Below are 22,822 nucleotides of genomic sequence, written 5' to 3'. Positions count from 1 at the left end.
TGTTCCTTTCCCACCACTTGTCCTTCAAAAGTAGCAGTGTACCCATTTGACACTGGTTTCAGAAACTCCAGTGTGTTAATTTGTTCATTTTTTTTTTTTAATGAAATCTTAAGATATCCATTCTAAGATGAGCATTGAAAAATGAAAGTCATCTGAATTTGAAATGAAGAGGGGGAAAAAGAATTAAACCACTTGTTGCAGAGCTATAATTTCCAGATCATTCTTGGAAAACAATTTTGTATAAACATAAAGTTACTGATGCAGGATTGCATTTGTTTCCATTTACTGCATATTTTATTTGTTGGGTTAGATTTTTAAATTCTAAATTATTTTGGAAGGTCTTTTTGTGGTTACTTACAAAGCTGAGAGTGTTGCAAAGTAATTTTTCAAAACACACCCCAAGAGGAATGGTGCAAATAGGTGCTCTTCCCAGTGGCTGATAGGATCACGGTATGCTTGTTAGGTCATGCTAGACTTAGTTTTTCTTGGCTTCTCGAGAGCACCTGCAGTTGGGTCAGGAATCACACTGTGGGATAAAGCTGCCTCCCTCACAGTAACCGCTAGCAGAGTCTTCCTCTGAGCTGAAGTACCAAACCAAGAATCACCTGGTATAAAAGGAGAAACTCTGAGAAATGCCACAAGCTCAATTTCAGACTTTTTAATGCCTACAGGAATGCAGAAAAGCAAAGGGAGCCTAACCCATCAAAACTGGTAAGAGCAGATACAAAGACAGGCTAGGAGCTCTTGGGCTACTCCAGCCTTCGTGCTGATGGAAAATAATCAGGAAAATGACTGTTCACTGCAGTCACTGCAGATTTTTTTGTGGGCTTCTTTTACATAAAACAACCTTAGCTCAAAAATAAACTGTAAGGATAAAATGTAGAGCAGCTCTAACAAATTTTCAGCATGTACTGGGGAGGGTGCTGGTGCTATGGGGAAGAGGATACATGGCATGATTCTGATTAAATGACTTCTAGGTAGGTACACAAATCTGAAGGAAATCATTCATTCCAGAGGATGCATTCAGGCAACTCAGCACTGAGTTATCTGACCAGTTGTTACCACTGTAACATGGTTAGTTGATCGTACGCATTTCTCCTGGATGCAGGAGAGGCCAGATTGGTCCTTGCCCAGCAGCCCAACCCAGGAACTAGAGGGAGTGGGAAACCAGTGGAGACTGGGGAGGGAGAGTGCAGCATCTGACTGTAAAACTCCTTATGTTGGCCAGCGCCTGGCCTAACAATTCTTGTATTAGTCAGTATTGCCTTCAACAGAGTTAATTCCCCATGAGTTAAAGTGTTATACCAAAAATCCAGATAGACGAGATCTACTATGTTTCCCTAGTTTAAAAGAAAAAAAAATAAGTTGTCCTCTCAGGGGAAGAGATCAGGTTACCAGATAGCTTCTGCCTGTGTTAAATCTGCATCATTTTGTCCTCTCTTCAGTTGCACTCAGAATCATAGAATCGTTTAGGTTTGAAAAGACCTTTAAGATCATTGACTTCAACTGTTAACCTTGCACTGCTAACTCCATCACTAAACCATGTCCCTAAGCACCATGCCTACACATTTTTTTAAATCCCTCCAGGGATGGTGACTCAACCACTTCCCTGGGCAGCCTGTTCTAATGCTTGACAACCCTTTTGGTGAAGAAATTTTTCCTAATATCAAATCTAAACCTCCCTTGGCACAACTTGAGGCAGTTTCTTCTTATCATATTGCCTGTTATGGGGAGAAGAGACAGAATCCCATCTTGCTACAGCCTCATTTCAAGTAGTTGTAGAGCGCGATAAGGTCTCCCATCAGCCTCTTTTTTTCTCCAGGCTAAACAGCCCTAGTTCCCTCAGCCGCTCCTCATAAAACTTAAGCTCCAGACCCTTCATCAGCTTCATTGCCCTTCTTTGGACACACTCCAGCACCTCAATGTCTGTCTTGTAGTGAGGGGCCTAGCTCATATCTTAGCTGTTCTGTTTTTTGGAAGCGCATTCTAAAGCCTTGTATATTGCTCAGCTCAGAAAGAAAGAGGCTGCTGCTGTCTCATTAGTTGTTCCCCCTATCTGTGCTTTGGATATTCCCCAGTCAGTGTGCTCTGCCTCTGCTTTGCTCAAGGTATTGCACCTCCGTGCCACCAGGCTCAGGGCTGTGTGCCAGGGGACTCTGCAAGACTATGACAGGCCTAAATACAAAGTGATGGCCTTAAGTCGGTAAATCTGGCTGCATAAACTGTTGTAAATGTTGTCAGACTGAGAATAGTTCTTCTGCTGCTCTTGGAACATGAAAGATAAATTAACATTAACATGGTGAAGCTATCTACTAGTAATAAATCACAGTGCTTAAATGTTTATGTATAGAACTTGTGGAGCTCTCCAATCCGTAGCACTAATTTAACTGTCCCTGGGGAGAGCCAGGTAGCGGTTCTTTTGCGTAAGTGCTTTCAGTTGGGGTACCAAAAATGATGTATCATTTAGGACTGTCTGCTTGGCAAGTCTGCCAACTTTCCTGCAAAAACTGCAGATGAGGGAAAAACTAATATTTTTGCACCCACCCTTGGATGACCTGTTTAGCAGCAAAGCCTTGTACATCACTTGCAGGTTAACAAACAAGCCAAACCCGCTCAGCGGTCTCCCGTGACACTTAGCTTCTCTGCTAGGCCATATTATTCCTGAGCTTTTCTTTGTATAGAGTTGTGACTTTAGTAAAACACCATTGTTTGCTTAGGCACTGACTGTCTGTTCGGTGTTCAGGACACAGGAAACCTCAGCTGTGCCAAAAATCTTTAATGAAGTGTTCAGAGTACATTTTTAAAAGGCATTCCTCCATCTAGCTGCAAACCTGCACTCTCTCTGCTCAGACTAACAAACATGAGGAGAAATATATGAACTGATATTTTTATTGGGCAAATCAGTCCATTCATGCTCAGTCCAACGCACAGATGAACTCTTCCTTTTTTCCAGGAGACTTAAGGAATAATCTCAGCTTTAAGGTTCTGGAAGAGGGAGAAATATTTTCTTGTGTGGTACAGGGCATCCATTAGTAGTTCGAAAACTCTCCGTTTTGAACACGGGTTATATGTCACTTAATTTCCGTCTCACCCCTGAGCCCCCATAGCTTGGGGTGGCACTTTCTAGTTACAAAATTCAGCCGGAAAGCTAATTGCTTTTTGCAACCTGCCGCCTTCGTAGGAGTACGTATGTGTTTGCAGAGATGGAGGAGGCTGCGCTGTGCAGGCAGCGTGTGTGACGCTGGCCTCCGACAGCTTTTTCCCTCAGTCTGTTTGATACACATTTTCCCACATGAAATGGAGGGATGGTGGTGCCCTTTCTTTTGTGTGCCGGAGGGAGGGGCCCAGCAAGGGTTGTGCTCTGCCGTATATACGAGAAAGGTGAAGTGGGGACACTGAGCCTGAGCAAGCAGAGAGCAGTAACGGCGGGCAGAGGAGAGCTTGTGCGTTGCAGCTCTCAAGCAGAGGGGGCAGGGAAGGGTGCGTGGATAGGGAGCAGCAGTGGCACAGACTAGAGCTTGTTAGGGGCAGGTTGGAACAAGCAACTGCAGTTCCAGCAATAAGTCCAACCAAGCTAGACCGAACCAGTAAGAGCGCACATGAGGAGGAACTTCTTTACTTTGAGGGTAGTGGAGCACTGGAACAGGCTGCCCAGAGAGGCTGTGGAGTCTCCCACTCTGGAGACATTCAAAACCCGCCTGGACGCTGTCCTGTGCAACTGCTGTAGGTGACCCTGCTCTGGCGGGGGGGTTGGTCTAGATGATCTCCAGAGGTCCCTTCCAACCCTGATCGTTCTGTGATTCTGTAACCCCAGTTCTGCAATGGCTACACGTGTAACTGAGCTTTCTCAGTGGTCCTCACTGTGCAGGCTGCGAGGCTCTGGGAAACTCTAACGAGGCTGTGCCCAGGCATCTCCGTGCCCCCCCAAACCCTGCAGAGAAAGCAGTTTCTTGTTCCTTCCTTCAAAGAGTCTGAGGTAGGATGTGTAACAGTCATCACTAATTCCATTCTCATTTGAAAATCTATCCCCTGAGAGGTGGGTGTTTGTTTTGGGTACCTTACTGAGGTAAATGACGTTCGTAACAAGTCTTCACCGTGGCTAGAACTGTTGACCTGCCAATACTAAAGCAGTTGTCATAGTATCTGAAGTAGCTAACCAAGATAGTTGGTTTCCTGACAACAAAAGTTGTCCCTTTCGGTGCTGTCATGGTTCACTCAAATATGTACTCTGCTACAGGAGGATGAAGAGAGGTTGCTTGTTTGTGCAGATCTGATGCATTATGCAAAAGTTCATGAGTGCATGTCTCCAGACACCAGTAATACCACTGTTCCTGCTTGGAGCCATCAGCAGTAATGAAGCTAAAATTGCTGTATTCTTCCAAATGAGATTTTTCTGGTGTCTCTTCACCAGCCACTTCTTGTACCTTTGCATAGTTCTGCAACAGTGGTTACAGTAGACTTTGGCGTAGAGGAATTGTAAAAACTTTGTAAAAACAGAATTGTAAAAAGCAAAATTGTAAAAGCTTTGATAATCAGTTGGGGACCTGTCAGCTACTGCAGGTCTGAAGTACTCTGCATCGTGCTGTGTGATGCTACTCAATGTTAACGTTGACAGGCTATTGAAAATGAGGGACCTGTAGCTCAGCTTCACAACATGTATAGATTGCTCATAAGACAAGCAAGCTGCAAAAGCAGCAAAAAGCACGTGCCAAGAAAATGATTTGTGTAGGCAAATATGCTTTTCAGCCAGATAGCCAACGTATCCTGCAATCTAGTAAAATGTGTGTAACACGTAAGGATGCTTGTGGGTAGTTGAATTTGAATTCCACCTGCTGGGTTTGGCCAACCATCTATTGTTCAGCCATCAATAGACCAGCCTGGTGGTTGCTGCCTGTCGTGCTCCCTTAATAAAGGCCGTCTGGCCGAGCTCTGCAGCTGACCCTTTCCATTCTTCAAAGGAGTGGGATTAGGAATGGACCCTGGAACAAGGAATCTGGCACCATTGGAAAACAGCGGGGACTGCTAGTTATGGGTTAGGATGTTCAAGGTCTAGAAGATGCTGATGCTGGAGGAGAGAATGGCCAACAGGACAGATAGCCTGTAAGGAGAGCATCCAGCAATACTGCAACTGGTGGAGGTAATGCAGTAACCGTAGTAGCACGGAGCTCAGTTTTGGCTGTAAAACACGTACAAAATCCTTGGTTAACATTTAATCAGCTCAGTCCGTGGGCCGAAGTCACAGCAGCATCTGCAGTGCAGAAGTATCACAAACTGCCTGGACGTAGGGCTGGATTAGAGCTCCCTCAGGACTGAGCACAGTCCTTCCCTGAGAGATTCGGGAGTTAGATCACTGTGCTTCTCCTCAGCGTACGCAAATGAACACAATAGATGCAAATAAAACTCCTGAGTCCGTTTTCATGTATACCTTGCTTTCCTGTATGGCATGTTTGTAAATGCTTGCTAGTTAAACAAAGTTAGTACTGCGTAGGAACATGAGGGGATCACGTACGCATTTCTGGCGCCGTGTCAGGCCCTAGGAGAGCCAGGGCTGAGACAGCCGTAGGTGGAGCTGTCTGAGATAGCTGCGAGTACAAGTTTCACAGACTTCTGTCAGAACATTGCCTGCAGGGCACAGATGTGAGATGAGGGGATGAATACACTCCTCTCTTTGTTGCATGTTTGTAATAACATGACTGTGTGTGTTTCTGAAGCTGAGCTTTTCAAACAATGTTGCTCTTCCTCCTACAGTGCCCTAACTGCACCACGGCACGTCAAGCGTCTAGATGTTTAGCCTGAGCTAAACAGCTACATCAGATATCTGTTCAATAAACGCTTCTCCTTCTTGCATGCTAAAGCAAAGGACCAAACCGGGATGCATAAGCCACAAGGAGCATTTTGCAGGGGTTGTTGCAGGATGCCCGTGACCCAGGCGATGGGCAGCGTGCAGGATGGCTTTTGGGACCGTGACTGCGGTGCGGTTCAGTGCATCAGCCTGTGCTGCTCAGGACCCCACGGTGTCACTGCGGCACCCTGCTCCGGCTGTGCCAGTTCCACGTGGCTGTGAAATTACTGTGATAGGCTTTTAGACTCTGGAGAGTGGGGACCCACTGACACTTGCTGTCCCACCACCTTCCTGGCCACACTTTGTTTGTTACCCTCTGACCTGGAGATTATTTTCACGACTGTCTTTTGTTTGTTTAAAGCCTGCTTTTCTTGGGCTGAATTTTCTTATGAATGTTTGTTTCACAACATTAAGAAATTTCCCACCAGAAGACAACCTCTGCCTTGTTTATTTAGACATATTTCCCTTCAATTTTTTCCACTTTAAAAATTCCATTCAATATCGGAGGCTTTGGTGATAGTAGTACAACAGTAAATGCCTTTAGCAAAAAAAAACAAAACTAAAACAACAACAAACAAAACTGATCGGGAGTCTCATATGTATAGCATAGGTCTGCTTTGCATTAAATACACTAGATCAGCATGGGTATTTTATATAAGCTTGAGTGTCTTTGCATTGGCAACCATTGAAGGGCTGCCTTGGTGTTTATAAATCCTGAGAGAAAATCCAAACAAAAGTTCAAACCACTGTGTTGTCTCCTCTACTTACTTGTCTAATATGGATACAGGAATGTTATCTGTGTTTTTAAAAATAAAAAATGTAAGAGATCAAAGGACATCATAGGAAGACTGGATAAACATTTATGGATTCCAGTTGAAAAATAACTAGAGCTGTAAAGTCCAAATAGTTAGGAGGGCCTTTCCTTCATCAAATAATACTTAGACCAGTCTGACCTGTATCTTTTTCTCCTGACTAAGTTTTAATAGAAGGTTTGTTTTATAGCATGGTTTTCAGCAGGCCTGAGGCCAGAGAACAGATCTGAACAGGTAATGCACATAATAAGGAGCCAGTGGTTATTTTATGACTTGAGGAGAGCCAGCATGTTCTTACATGATGTGGGATCATAATGCAGTGATACTGAAATTTCTACCGTTCTCTAATATTTCAAAGCAATTTGCATTGGAAGAAAGATTTGCTGGTTTATATCCTGTATAAATTTAAACTCTTTATTGCACAGTAATGCGTTATTTATTTTTCATTGTTAGAATTGGTTGTGCCTTTACTGTAAGAATTTAATCCCTTGGTTCAAAATAGAAGCCTGTAATCTACTTGGGATGGGTTTCTTTCTCAAAAAAAAAAAAGAATTTGGGGGGAAGAAATGCAGAAATAAGCTGAAAATTTCACGGTAGCTTGTAAACTACTACTTTAGTGCCAGAATCCAGGTCCAGAGCCATCTGCTTTTGCTTTTGTTTGTCATTAGTATATCTACTTCTACTGTGTTGCAATTCTTCTGTTCTCATTGATCTCTTCTATAGAATGTGTTGCCCCGTATGCTTTCGTTCACAATGATGAAAGAAAATGAGCCAAAAAATCATTGCGTGTAGTGACAAGCATGTATCATAGCTGCTTGTGGGTTAAAAACTCAGTCATTCAACCAAAAATTCTCTTATCAGGATTCAAGGAGACAGAAATTTGAAATCTCATCTCTGAACATAGTTTAGATGCATACACTTTGCCATTATTTCCAAAAGCTATCAGGATTTCTGTTGTATTAGGGAAACGCATGAGCAAAATGCTTTAAATTGGCGGGGGGGAGGGATATCTCAGAAAATCCTTTTTGGTCTGTAGATCTGTTGTATTGACCATCCTACCCTGGAGCTCACACTGTCTGCAGTCATTAACTGTTCCAGGGGATTCCCTGATTCTGACCATTTTTGTGTGCGAGTGTATCGTTATAATGTGTTTTGATTAATGAAAATGACATTATGTCTATACAGAGTGAAAAGTACAGGTCTCTTTGGGCTCCTGTGTGTTACTGCTGTATAAGAATAAGCTTTGATCATGTTCTGAGGCAAAAGTAGTGGCATAGATCGGGGATGTGTAAGAGTTTAGATTGTGTCTAGATTCAAATTTAAAAGGCCCAAGGACATTGGTTTGAAATCCAATTGGTTGGACTCAATATGGTTTCAGAAATAGGTCCTCTGAGAGATTATTATTTCTCCAAGTAGCTAATACATAGTTCCTCCATGCTAGGGAATGAGCAGTGTCTTCTAGTTAAAAACTTCTAAGCTGACACATGGGATGAGGAAGACTTTGGAAGATGGTTTCCTCAGGGAGAAGGGTGGGTGCACCACTTCAGTATCAACCTACGTTTTTATTTCCTATCTCCTAACAATGATGAATAATAGATGCGTAGTTTTGCAAACAGTGAGTGAAGCAAAACAGGTTTGGAGGTTATGCTGAATTGCTGGGTCTGTCTCAAAGAAGGCACAGCATATACTCTGAAGAAGAGCATGGAGAAGCATGCTGAAGAACAAGCTTCACCAACGAAACAGAAAAACTGAACTGAAAAGGAGAGTGTGAAAGGGGAGGCATCCCCAAGTTCTTCTAACCTAATGATACCCAACCTCTGTTCTACTGGGGAAAAGGAGAGAATTAGTATCTATTGAACAGGCTTAAATCATGTCTGGGTTTTCTTCTCTTGCACTGCCATCAGGAGAGGTGTAACTTCTTATGTTTAATTTCAGAGGTTTCACATGAGATATCCAGGTTGTGGATTTTTTTATTTCCTTCTTTTAAGGAACATAATTCTGAAGATCAGGCTCTGAAAGGAAACAAGACAAGTAGATCACAAGCCTGGGTTTCGGGAGAGCAGACTTCGGCCTGTTCAGGGATCCTATTGGATATGGTCCCTGAGAGTGGGGTCACTGAGATCTTACTGATTTTTCAAGGATGACCTCTGAGTTTGAGAATGGTCTATTAAAATAGGCAGGAAATAAACCAAAGGTGGCAGGAGGCCTGCACAGAAAAACAAAGAGCTGTTGACAAAGCTCAGGCATGAGAAAGATGCATACAAGAGGTGGAAGAAGTGTCAGGTCACCCAGCAGGTATGCAGAGACACTGTCCAAGCATGAGGGGATGGTCAGGAAAGCCAAAATCTCACAAGGGACATGAAGAGATAGAAGAAGGGCATCTACAAGTGTATTGGCAACAAAAGAAATATTAAGGAAAATGTGGGCCCACTGGGTGTATGGGGCTGGGGACTTAGTGACAGCAATATTGCAAAGGTTGAGATACTCAATGCCTTCTTCACCCTTGGTCTTTACTGGTAAGGTATGTCCTCAGAAACCTCAGGTTCTTGAGGCCAGTGGGAAAGTCTGGAGCAAGGAAGACTTATGCCTGGTAGGGGAGGTTCAGATGAAAATAAATAAAATTCTATTTAAACTTGAGAAAAAAAACTTTTTTACTGTGAGGGTTATCAAGCACTGGAACAGGCTACTCAGAGGGGTTGTGGAGTCTCCGTCCTTAGTGATATTCAAAACCCGACTGGACATGGCACTGAGCAACATGCTCTGGTTGACTCTGCTCTGAGCAAGGGGATGGCTGGACTAGATGATCTCCAGAGGTCACTTCAACTGTTCTGTGATAACATGAAATCAATGTTGTTGAAGCAGCCCCAGAGTGAAGGCCTGAAGTTTTGACTTCAACTTCATATCTTCAGATTGAATATTGCAGAGGTCTAAGTCAGCGCATAACCTCACCTGAAACAGTAGTTACTTACCGAACTTAGCATATATTCTTCATTTGATTTGGGATTTCTTATTATGTTAGTGGGCCTGCACGTGCTGCAAGTAAATACAGAACTGGACATTCCTTGACTTTTGGTAAAAAGGAAATACCAAAATGCACCAATAGGAAGGCAGGAAGAAAAAAAGCAGGTGTTGAGAGGTGCCTCCCATGCTATCCCCCTTAATAAAATTAAAATACAGTAATGTTATGAAAAAGTGCACTTGTGCAACTCTATTACCAAACTGTAATGGTATTTAAATGCAAATTCCCAAACTCAGCACTCTTTTGTCTCTATAATTAATATTCCTTGTCTCCTGTTATTCACACCGTAATATCCTGTGCTGAAAGCAAATGCCAGATCTTACCCACGTGAGTAGCTACACTGAAAAGATTTGTCATATGAACACCAACACATAGGTTGACTGGGGACGCCATCTGTAAATTCTGTGTGGTGAGGCATTTAATCTGTGCGTGACAAATTCTGCTTCCTTCTAGTGATTTTAAACTAAAAAAAAAAAAGGAATAAACTACTAGTAGATCTGGGTAAAATAAGATACTTTCACTATAATCGGTAACCTCGTGCCACTGAACTGGGATTACTGTTAGTGAAGATACTTAGATCCATTGTTTTCTTACCCTATTTGGAGGCCCAGTCCATAAACTTTTATGAGCTATAGTTTAGATAATGTTAGGAAATAGCTTGTCTGGAACTAAAATTATCTCATTGTTTGAAACAGGCAGGGACAGGTTTTGGTCTTTTCTGCATTAGTCTATTTGCTATTAAAAAGATCTTATCTTTCAAGTATTATGGAACTGCATGTTAAATTTCTGGTTTTATACATGGAAATACAGTAGATCTTGTTTCTTGATGTCTGTGGCTGCATGTGAGTACAATAAATGATTTAGCTCATCAGAAGAGAGATCTGTGGAAGAAAAACTGAGAGAATGTTTATGTTCTGTTGAGGTCTTTTTTTAAGAGATTCTCAGGTTTATCTTTGTGAGTATCTTCATGGTTTAGAAATGTGTTTCCTTTGACGTATTCCCATCACAACCGGGATTAACTGCATTCTGGAGGATGAGTGTAAATTCATTTACATAGTAAATCAGTGGCAGAACAAGACTACAATCCAGGTTTTCTGCATTATCCACCTACCTTGACTTCGAAGAAGCAAATGGTGATTTATTTCTAGTCTTCTTAGATTTATATAGGTTTTAGCCTAAGTCCATGGAAGTCGTCTTTCTGATAGCCTAAAGAAAACTGTTAACATTTAAAAAGAGGATGTGCACTATCAGCAAACGGAATGTGCTGCATGTGTGGATACTACTAATGAACGACAAGAGCACTTTTTTCACTGAGGTTTTTTTCTACTAGGATAATATTATTAGTATCTTCTGTTCAGTTATAGTTAGGGAAGAAGATGATTTTTGTACGGTATTATTATTTTTGCAGTACTCAGTAAAAATTTATTCTCTCTGATGGTAGCTGAATCTCAGGGAATTGGTGCAAAATGATGCTCTCAAAGAACAGTACTAACTGTCAGAGATCCACGGTTTTAGGAATTCACTCTTAGTAGGAGTTCACACTGTGTTCAAACAAGTTCAGTGTTGTTTGCATTGACAACGTACCAAGTGAGTACTCCACCCAAAAGCAGAGCTGAGGTCTTGGAGGGAACACTGCTGAACAAAGGCACAGTCAGGAAGGAGCTGGAATTTGTGATTTTCAGAACTATTGTTCAGCCCCACCATCTCCATCCCAAAGCCCCCAAATTTTCAAATTCAGGGCTTTGATTCAGGCTGACTTTTCACTAATATTGATTGTTTTCAAACAAAGATATTTTTTTTTTCCTTTGTTCTTCTTCTGTCCAGAACTATTAAAAGAACTCAACTCTCTTAAAAGTGCCTCCTTTCTGCTATATATTTCTTAATTGAGTTCTTGGCATAAGGAGGGGAGAAACTATTTCTAGCTATTAGAGTAGCTGTGTGAACTGGGAATGCCTCCAACTTCTAGAAATATGTTTAAAGGCTTCAAGAAGATCCAAATTTCCAAATAACTCTTATTCCTTTGCTTAGTCAGCTGTCAGTATTTGATAAATAGGGTGGGACTATTGTCAATATTTAACAGGTCAACACAAATATTATTCTTAATACATTGTAAAAATAGTATATGAAACACAAATCAAGTGCTTTATTCTACAGTTTGGTAGTAACAGAAGCAAGTGATAAAATCTCCCTTGTCTCCATACAAAGGCATAGAGGGGGAGGAAAACGTTACCAGTGGTAACAGTTTTCCCTGCTGGGAAACAAAGCAGTGAGATTCCTCACTCCTCCCACCTAAAGTCATGTCCCAAGGAGAGTTCTGTGATAGAAGTTTGTTGTGAAATGTTTCTGAATAAGAAACAGCAAGGTACGACTATTAATTCAAACCAGATTTCCAGTGAAGTGTTCAGTAACTGAGCTTCTCCTATCTCCAGCAGCGCATCACTGGGGACCCCTTGAACTGCTCTGCAGTCATACATTGCAATACAAACACAAATTACATCTGGAACTTTCCCTATATCTGGAGAAATTCCTCCCAAAAAGCCACTGGTTTGCGTCAGCTTGCTGGATGGGGCAGCCTGCCCTGTCCATACTCATGTGCAGCGTGACTACGGTGTTATCCTCATTCAGAAAATCAAGACGCAGTGCAGTCAATGTGAGATGGGTTTAATGAGTCGCACAAGTAGGCCTGGATGTCACTTCCCAATCCTGTGTTCCTAAATGGTTTCCCATGATTTTAAATCTTTAGAAACGTATCACTGTGTAAATGGTTTGATGCAATAGTCAGGAGATACGCTCAATTTCTCTCCTTCAGTTAAAGTGTAGTAAGCCGGCTCAGCCACAACCATGCTCAGCAAAAACCGAGGTTAACTCGCAAGGAAGTATCAGCACCGCTCAGCCCGGTGTGCCTCAGCAATGTCACTTTTATTGGTTGCTAGATTGAGCCACCACCCACACAAAACAAAGGATAAGGAACAGAGCCAGTTAGGAGACTTTCAAATCTAGCATTGTTTCAGATTTGGCTTTGGCCCAGCGTAAAATGCGTTTTGTGTGTTCCTAGAGCTGCCCATAGAGAGGACCCTGAGGTAGCAGGAAACAGCTCAGTTACTAGAAGTGTAGTTTGCCAGTTAGTCTGTAAATAAGTGTGAGTAAATCCAGGAAAGAAACACAAATAACAGTAAAACATTATTACTCCATTTTGCCCAAAGCAGTCAAACTGCTTTACCGTTAGTTAAAACTAGTTCTTCCTCAAATCCTTTACTAGGATTACTGCATTGTTAATGTGTTTCAACTGTCATCCAGAAAAGTCAGATCTCAAAGCCCATTCCACCCTTCTCCTTTCCACTACACAGAGTAGTGCTGCATTGAGAACTAGAGAGCTGAGCAATCTTCACTAACAGACTGAAGGACAATTTCAGTGCACTTCAGGCACATCATGTTGCTGTACACAGGTTCTATTCCCACTTTGTCTTTAACCTTCTCATTAGTCACAATAGAGCAATGGTACTGTCTTTGCTTATGAATGTGACTTCTCTGAGATCTAATGATCGATAGCACATATTTCTGAATAGTTAAGAACTTTCAGACTTAGACAAATACCATGTCGGTCACACATCAAATTAAAAAGAAAAGGGAAAAAAAAAAAAAAAGAAGTAGAAATGGAAAGATTCCTTCTCAATGAATACAGGTTACACATGTACCTGAAGTGGTTGCACTGATATTACCCTTCAGCTTCTGTGAATCAAGTTTTTTCAGCCGCCTCTAATTCCAAACGGCAAATCTGGCATTGCTAGACAGTGGGAGAGTGTAAGAACAGGGGAAACATTTAAACTGGACTTTTCCAGACAAGGACTGAAACACAGATGGCAGGTTATCCTGAACAGTTAAATCCTGTACTGTACTAATTCTGTTGAGGTATTTCATTTCAGTCTAATGTTTTCTCTAGCTAGTAACTCACATGCATCTCGCAATATTTGTCGGGTTCTTTTAGTGTGGTCTGATTCTGTTAGAATGAGTCTACTAATTCTATTTGCGTTAGTATCAGGTACAGCTGAGAATACGAGGTTGTTCAAAGGAAAGAGGCATGATATTAATTTTCATTAGTTTATTTCTATAGGACTTCGTTATTTGAGAAAACAGAGTAATAGTGATTTTCTTCAGGTAAGATTTGCAACCTCTGCAACTTTTATATCATGTGTGAAGATATCAGAGGTTACTCTTCAAGTGTAGCCAATGAGCCGTGGGGTGCTGGGGAAGACTTTGCGCATGTCCATACACTTCTTGTCAATGAAGAAGGAGTTTGCCTTCACAGAGATATCATGTTCCAGGTTTGATTTGTTGAGGATCAGCATCTGCAGAGTATCATGGGCTTCTTGCAGACGTCGCTTTAAGGTCTGTAAGGTGTCATCTATGGTGTAAACTTCAGTGACAAGCCTGAAAAAAGAGAAGGGGACAGGTTGCTCAAATACCTCTAGCAGTCCCTCACCACATTCCTTTTTTGACAGTGGACAGGTCACACTTTCAGGCAGGATTTGAACAGCTGTCTTGGACTGAATCAATATGAAACCTATTTGCCAAACTAGCTTATATAGCACCTATAAGAAGTGGTGATCTCTTGCTCGTGTTGATCTTCAGCAGCAGACTAAGCCACTCTGCTTTGACAGATCTCTCCAATTGCTATCTTCTTCACTTGCAGCCTCTCATTAGCGTAGCCTCTCCAGGGCTAGCGTGGCTGTGTTGAGCACTTGCATGTGGTCCTGTAGGATACGTTTGGGGTGGGTGTTACTGGCAAGTGTTGATGTAGTTCACGAGAGCTTAAACTTGTGCAGCAGGATGTGCTAAATAGTCTAGATTTGGTGCAGAAGCATGTTAATCGGAACAAGAATAACTTGCCAGAATAACCATAGAATGTGGAGCTCTGAAATCAAGATTTTCTGTGAGCTGGTATCAGCCACATTTCTTCCAGTGGCTTATCAGTGGAGATGTGGTGAATCTTCTTGTATAGCCACTGAGCTGGTAAACTCTCTTTAATACTGTCTACTTTGTGTTTTGTCTAATGTGCTATTAATTGTTCAGTGCACTATAGGATAGAAGAAAGACTGTTTTTTCCAAAACCCACTTTAAGTTGTTTTGGGATAGTCCCAGTTGTTTCAGTGCAGAAAAAGTAGACTTTATTCATTTGTTTTCTGTTTAATCCCTTCAACTACAAAGTTGGCAGCACACACAGAGAACAAGTGCCAACGTCAGCACTTCCTTTTAAATAAACAGCAAACTCAGATAACATTTACATGTTACAAAGAAGTAGTTCATTTGATATTTTCTTTCCCTATTACAGTTGTGCTATTGGGCTGAATTCCTTCTTGCTTTAAACCACATGAGAGAAATACACTAAACAAATTATTTTAAAGCAAAAAATCCTTAAAAAGTGAATTAGCAAATAGTTTTACGTTCTCAGATAGGATTTTGTCTCTGAGAAAATACATTTTATTTGAGATGTGAGCTCAGCCAAAAACTGATAGAAAGAAGTGTCCAAATCTCAAATTCCCTGTCAGAATTTCTATTTCTAATTGCAGTGAGGATGAACATAACATTCAGTTATTTGGATCAGATAAGGCATCCAAAATAATCTGGTCTGGATCAGGGAGCTGTGGTAGAGCAAAATTCATATGCATTTGAGGAAGAAGAACAGGATATGCTAATTATCTGTCAGTATAACTACATTCAGTAAACAGTGTACTGGTATAAACATTTTGCTTAAAATATTAGAAATCATATTAGACTGACAGAAAACTTACATGTATGTTAAGCCTAAAATACTTCCGAATAGCTGTGCAACAGCTTGTGAAGCTCTCATATAACCTAGAAGCTAATAGGAATTCGATTCATTCAGAACCCTTATGTACTTTTTGGTTTTAAGTATGTCACATTAATGTCCTTTCACTCTAATTGAAGAAAATATTCAAAGACTTTCTGACATTCTAGTGACTTTAAATGAAGCTTCCAAACTTTTTTAGACAGGACCCTTTGGAACATTAACAGCATCACTGGCAATTGTGGGAAGAAGCAGCGATAATGTGACACTCTGCTTCAGCACATTTTTCATCCTAAATCAAACAGCTTTTATATTTTGGATACGTGCAACCCTGCTGAGTGACTGATATCAATCATAATGCTGCAGATGTTTTTGTGGAAGAGATCTTCAGGGAGGAATTAGGGAGAGAACAAGACTCGGAGTGAGTGTAAGACTGGAGTTGTGTATTAATATTTAAGGCCATCTTGGTTTAGTTTGGTGGGGTTTTTTTAATAAAATGCTGATACTAGCTTATTTGCATAATTGATGGTGTGGTTGTAGCTGAAGTAGCAAATGATTTGCTCCCACAGTAAATGTAACTGCTAAGTGAATGCTACTGTACAATCAGAAGTTTTTCTGGTTTCTCATAGCTGAATTCCTGCATCTAGAACAGGCGTGATTTATGTGATATGACAAGCCACGTGAATAAAACTATTCAAACGGATATAAAAGATTTTAGATACAAAACAATAGTTTGTGACAGAATAGATGTGGAGAGCAGAGTGTGAAGTTGAAGAAATCTCATATATGGATATGCCAAAGGAAATGTCAAGATCTGATTAAGGAGGTACGAGGCTGATAAAAAGATATATTGTGATGTATGATTCATGGTTTAAGGAGTTAGAAAAAGTGAAAAGACGCTAGTACAATAAACTATGATTTATTGCCCCTTCCTTGTTTGAATAGAAGCTTTTTGAACCGATAAAACTCTGTTCAGGAAAAATAATATAAATACTCAGTTTAAAGCATTATGTACTACTTTAACCTCATTGTATGTTAAGCTGTTGTATACACTGGGAATTTGTTAGAGACAAAAATAAAAAGGGAATAGTTTTTCTACTTTTTATAAAAATACGCAAAATTTTCTTACTGGACTGTGAAATTCATCTATGGGAGCATCCCTGGTGCAGTATTTCTTGAGAAACCCCCCACAGAATGTTTTGAAGACTATTTTAAATAAGATATACTCAATAGGATTCTTCTGCAACACTGTGTTTCAACTGGATTGGAGGAGGATAAAGGGGATTAAAATTCAAAATACCCTTCTTCAGTCATTAGAGAAGGAAGGCTAGTATCTCAGACATCGTCTTGTATATCCCGAAAGACACAGTACACACTATACAATGGATCATAGCACAGGGATCACCAAACCGATGCCAACATGTGCTGGGAAGCCCCCATAGCTATCTAACCAAAATGCATGTCAAATGAGCTAACCTGCACAAAGATGATACTGGAGTCACTGTATAGTTGGACATTAGTTGACGAAGTAAGAGATGCTGCCTCATTCTTGTTTGCAATTAACTTTTTCAGGAGTTTGACCATTAGACAGTTGGGTATCTTTGCATCAAAAGACAGAATTTTGTCTGGGATAACTTGTCTCTATAATTAGGTATTTCCCGAAGGTGAAATCTTGTTTCATACGGAATGGAAGTAAAATCAGTTCCGAAGTCCCAGCTTGGACATGAGACTGAATCCCAAAAGATATCAGCCACCAACAAGCAATTGAGCTCTCAACTGTCCTGGGATAGGGACTCTAAAGGCAGCTACACACATTGAACGTTAGATATTTTGGCCCATTATTTCAACATAGCTACTTGGATTTTACTTCTTTCTCCCAGAATTTGTATTGCAATGTAACGAATGCAATTCTCATCTGAGTAGCCTGGCCTTTACTTACTGGAGTTGAGGTGCATCACAGCAAAGTTCTATGTTGGGTCGTTTAGTTCTTCCCTCCAGGCGAGTCTGAGCCACTTTCAGTGGGTACTCCTTTGCCTTTATGGATCTCTCCAGTAACATGATTGTATCTTCTGTCTGGAAGATTTCCTGAAGTATCTGAACAAAGCAGAATGTTTTTGTAAGCCTCACGTGTATACAAAATCAGAACTCACCCCTGCTTTTAAACACTCCTATTGGAACTGCTTCCATTCTGGCGTGTCATTTTGCTTAATTTAGGGGAGGAGATCACTGTAAACTCACATCAGTCAGAGGGATTTGTATCACATTTGCTTGATCTTGCCATTTCTTTAAATGGTAATCAAATCTCATAGGAGAGCCAGAAGAAGGGGGCTGTACACTCATACATCACATGAAAGCATTGAATGAAGTTGTTTCTGGAAAACAGGCAAACAACTTCCACCTCTTTCCTATTATAAAATTAAGAAATTTTTAGGCTAATTGGAATATAAATTTATTACAAGCAGAAGAGAAGCACTGAATTATTGTGATGGGGGAACTTCCAACTGCGTTTTTGTGATAAAGCTGTTTTCATAGAGGCAATATTTATAGCTCTACAGGGACTCATTTTCATTTTGCTTCATTATCTAATTTTTCTCCTAAATAATAATAATAAAAAACTCTGCTGCTTGATCTATGAACACATTGCAAATATAAAATTCCAATAAACTGCCATTTTCATTTAAATATTCAGTCAGTTCTTATTTCTTTTTGCCTCATAAAAATTCAAAAGCAATCAAATATGTCCCCTCTGAAATTCTTTCATACTCCAAGTATTGTGGGGACACGGGCTGCAAGAACATAGCAACACAAGTCATATTTTCATACTGAAACTACATTCTCAAAGTTTTGAAAACTCCACTGGGAGCTGTAGAGGGAAGACCAAATTCCTTTAAAGGCTTATTTTCTGTAAATGGAGAAGATATGGAGCAAAAAATCACCAAAAAGGAGAGGCCCATGGAATTAGTTTAGCATAGTTTTTAGTTGCAGTGCATGTTATCATACCATCATATTATCCCTGAAAATCCCATGAGTGGTTCTTATATGTTTTAATCTGTATGAAAAAAATGAGAGAAATTGCAAGGGACAAGTTTTGCTCAGTCTTAAAGAAGGGAGAAAATGTTTATATTCAGGTCACGTTTCCCAGCCAATTGATTATTATGTTATTTTCATTTATCAGAATTCATTAAAGCCATTGTGGTGGACCTGTTCAAGCTTTTCCTCTAGACAGCTTTAAAATGGAAGAGAACAAATCGAACTAATGTAGTTTCTCAGCCAGTCTACTAAAATCAATGTGACTTGAATTTCAACAACCACTAAAAATGGCATAATGTGATTTAAATGGTGTTGCTATTTAGATCTTGCTTACACACTAAGTTGTACCAGGCTTGTAAATGATGTGTGTGGTTTGAAAATTCAATTAGTTCCTGCTGCTGAAAGGTTATTTATAGACAAAACCTAAAGAGTTAAGCGTGCCAGGAACCTGCACCCCAGTCCAAATCCTTAAGGGCTTGTTGATATTATGTAGTAGAGTAACGTGAAAGATCTCCTGACTAGCACTGCCCAAACCAGTTGAACCCTTACAGCAATGCAGTTTTCCAATAGATGAATCATCTTGGACCCTAAAGCAGCAGCGTATGAACATGACTGTACTGATTAGAAGCCAGGTCTCCACATAAAGGCCCTGAGCCCTTTGGGTCCAAGGTTGGTTCTCACAGAGCTAGCTTGGGAGCATCTTCACCCAAAAAGAAACTTTAATTGCTTATAGACTGCAGGGGGAAAAAAATCTGGTTTGTTACGAAGGGAACACAGTATGGAAGAAAGTGAAGCTTTGTTCCTGAAGTAGTAAATTTCTTCTAAATTTTCTTCTGAAGTAGTAGATTTCTCCCTATAATTTTATTCTGCTGTGCCTTCTTGAGTAGATAATCACTGTAAGGTAGCTGTGTTTTACAGAGAATATTTATGCAGGTAATCCATTTTGCTATTTGTTTTGCAGTGTAACTACTTACGACAAGAGTGTGTTGTTAGATACATCATATTTCATCTTATCTATGCTTTTACTGGTTGCACATACTTTGGGTCTTCTGCTGCTCAGAATTTGAGTAGTTTGTGCTGTTGTCAGAACTTTGCTATTTATAACCTCCCTAAGAGAATCCAATGTGTTTTCTTCTGTACATGACAAAAGATGAGATCCAGCTCCTAGGCAGGCTGCTGGTGATTGAGCAGATGTACGTCAGGGAGAGTTTTACAAGCCCGTCAGTCCTATCCTTTGCTCCCACTGTTCACCTTCATCACTAACCAAAAACACCAACCTGTGGGGACATAGCAAGGCTGAGAGGCAAAGAATACACCGTGCTTTTAGAGGTCACCCGCTGCTCAGCAGGGTCCTCCTTTCCTGTGTTTATGTTACTGCTTCTGTCACTACAGCAGTGTTTTCCACGGTACGCCTCGCTGTGTGCAAGCAAGCCAAATTCACTGTGCCGTAGCTCTCTTACCTGCAGTGGGGTATGGTGAAGATGTTGGCCTCTTACATTAAGGCTACTTACAATTTGGAGCAAATTGTAAGAAGATTAATTTCTTTTCAATAAAAAGTGTGATTCAAAGTAAAAACAATGAAACAAAGCGGCATGTATCTCAACCCAGTAACAATTGGGCAAAGTTAAGGCCAAGTTTCAGAAAAGATTGAGCGGGTTATTTTCTTTCTACTTATGGTGGAACGTGGACTTGTACTCTCAGTTCAGATTCTGTGTGGGACCTTTGTGGTTCAGACGTGGAGTTTTATTGGTAGTAACACTTTCTTGGGCAGCAGGGGGAAATGGTGATTCACCTTTGTGGAGCAAATCTATCAATGAGAGTGCAACAAGAGCAGCCCAGAGCACCGGGTTAGAAATGAACCACAACTGCGAAAGCAGTTCCCGAGAGTGATGCCGCAGCTTAGAAATGGGCTTCTGTTATGGTAGACATGTAATGTAGTCACTGTGCTGATACTTTCTGTCCTGTGATAATGAGTCAAAACAATTTAATTTATTCAGTAAGTGGAGTTAAGTTACAAGATCTCTTACACTTAATTAGCACTAATTGTTCTAATCAGGTTAGAGAACAGGATGAAATTAATATTCTCTGTGAGAAATTTTTTTCCTGCCTTCTTTGAAAGAAGTATAGGTATCTCATGTTTATTCCACACATGGGAGGAAAGCAGGAAGCCATGAAAGGGGACATGGCATGTGCACAAAACATACTGCAGCAGACTCTGGAAGCATTACACAAATTTGTAAGAGGACCAAGGAAGAAATTTAGTAGTCTTTAGTATTTCAGATAACAGTGCTGCTTCTCTGCCGTAAATCCTTATTATATAAGGATTGTCTATAGCAAACCGTGGCCATTCCAGTACTATGTGACAATGCTTCTGTAACGGTTGGGTGCCCCTTACTCTTCCATTCTGCTTGCGTGAAAAAATAAATTACATATCAGAGGTTTTTTTTTTAGGATGTAGAAGGAACCAGCTGATTCTAGTACAGACAACGTTGAGCAGATTGCCTGTGTATAAACTGTCCTCAGTCTCTTGGAAAGGCCGTTTTCTTTTAAGTTCAGCTAGCAGAGAGTGGTTTTCTGAATCCACACTTTTCTGAAATCCTCTTCTCATGCATTCATATGTGGCCAGAGTGCAAGTACAACAGCCAGACCGCAAACCCCTGCATTTCAAATTCAGTAGTAGCGTTTCAAGTGCATGAATGTCAGTAATCATCAAACCTGAGGTTTCTTTCCGTTCCTGTGCCGCGCTTACTATGCTGTGCTGCCAGACAGCACCTGGCTGGTCCTCACTGCCTGCTGTACGCATGGCAAACCCATAGGTGTTCCCTGAGTCGCACAGAAGCAGGAGACTCTAGTGTTCTCTCTTTTTAGAATACTAAGTCATGTATGCACCTCCCCCATAAATAATGGCATATAACTGACATAGGACAATAGTAGTCTTCTATCTAGAAGTGACTCAACATTTGTAGAGCTTGCACAGCCCACAAATTCACACAATGTTAATGTTCAAAAAGGGCAAGTTCTGAAGTCTAAATAGAAAATGTTTCTCTTTCTTCAGAATCCAGTAGTTCATTAGTCAGGAAGAGAGCTTTTATCTAATAGTCACTGAAAACCCGGTTTTATGTCCAAACTTTATAACTGTGTTGCCACGATGTGGAGTAACTACACTCCCATGCCACACGACTTCCCTGTGTGCTGTGGAGTCCTGCTCATAAAGGTAGGAGTAGTCTGCAAGCACATTATGCACAACCAAGGCAATTGATTAGTGGTACTGAGCAAGCCCCTCACTCATTTGCTAAAGAAAAATATTGTTTAAACCCGCCTGTGAACTCAAAATTCAAATGTGAAACTATATATCCATCTTTAAGCCCTTCTTGGCTGCATGTAAGTGAATGTGGTTTAGGTTCATTGTGTGTTCTCAAATTTTTTCTTACTTTTAAAAATTTTTTTTTAAAAAAGCAATGTCATTTAAGACATACAAAGAAAAATGTCCTCGGGGGAACCACCTCCAACACATTGCAGAAGCTTTGTACAAACAGTTTTTGATTACTCATTCTGGCCACACATTGGATAAAATGATTTAGATAATCTGCTATACATAAACGGATTGGTGGGGAGGATCACCAGATAGTGTTGCACCAGGCTACGTCGTTTCTGGATGACCTCCAAAGGCAGGAAGCAAAAACAACAAATGCTAAGCAGCATGTTCCTAAGAGCATGGTGAGGGATTGGCTCGGGCAGCTGCCCGTCCGGAAACTTTGCCTTCCAGGACATGAGTAAAGTTTTGTGCTGCAGCATTCTTGGGAGCTTGCAGAAAACTGCGCTCCCACTCTTCTCTCACTTCGCCGAGGCCATGATTTTTATAGGCTGGGTACAGTAGGACCAAGAGAAAAAGCCATTGAAGTCTCACATGTTTCATCATGTAATCAGGATAGTCTTACGTACAACATAAGCATTTTTAAAATGCTACAGTCTGACAGCTATCCTTGTTTCTTTGTTCTTTCTGAGGTTTGCTCAGTGTTTAGTATCTGAATGGAAAAAGCAGCAGCACAGTAATATGGTGGGAGGAACATTCTTGTGCTTCCCATTTTTATAAATTTCTTTAAATTTAATATTTTGCCTCTCATTTTTTTAAACTTTTTTTCTTTCATGTTTCCATATTTCATCCAAATTATTTTGTAAAAGTTACATTTGTTGAGGTTATCATACGTAATTGAATGAATAGTGTAATTGTGATTGATTTCACAATTAATTTTGGGGTACATGACCACATTATTTCAAAGTAAAACTATATCTTGCAATCTTTGGATTACAAA

At 40.6% G+C, this 22,822-nt stretch overlaps 1 protein-coding gene across 1 annotated transcript in view; it reads right to left on the bottom strand.

The window, feature by feature from the left end:
- Positions 1 to 13,887: 13,887 nt before the first annotated feature.
- Positions 13,888 to 22,822, bottom strand: part of TEKT5 (tektin 5) — a 28,011-nt gene continuing 19,076 nt past the window's right edge. Inside the window, exons 6-7 of the mRNA XM_009887161.1 lie at positions 17,419 to 17,573; positions 13,888 to 14,101 (exon numbers count right to left, since the gene is read on the bottom strand). Coding sequence (XP_009885463.1) covers positions 13,888 to 14,101; positions 17,419 to 17,573 — 369 coding nt within the window. The remainder of the gene's footprint in view (positions 14,102 to 17,418; positions 17,574 to 22,822) is intronic.

Source organism: Charadrius vociferus, unplaced genomic scaffold, assembly GCF_000708025.1.
Source record: "Charadrius vociferus isolate BGI_N301 unplaced genomic scaffold, ASM70802v2 scaffold1056, whole genome shotgun sequence".
NCBI lineage: Eukaryota > Metazoa > Chordata > Aves > Charadriiformes > Charadriidae > Charadrius > Charadrius vociferus.
The sequence above is the reverse complement of the archived record's forward strand: the minus strand, read 5'-3'. Positions and strand labels throughout refer to the sequence as shown.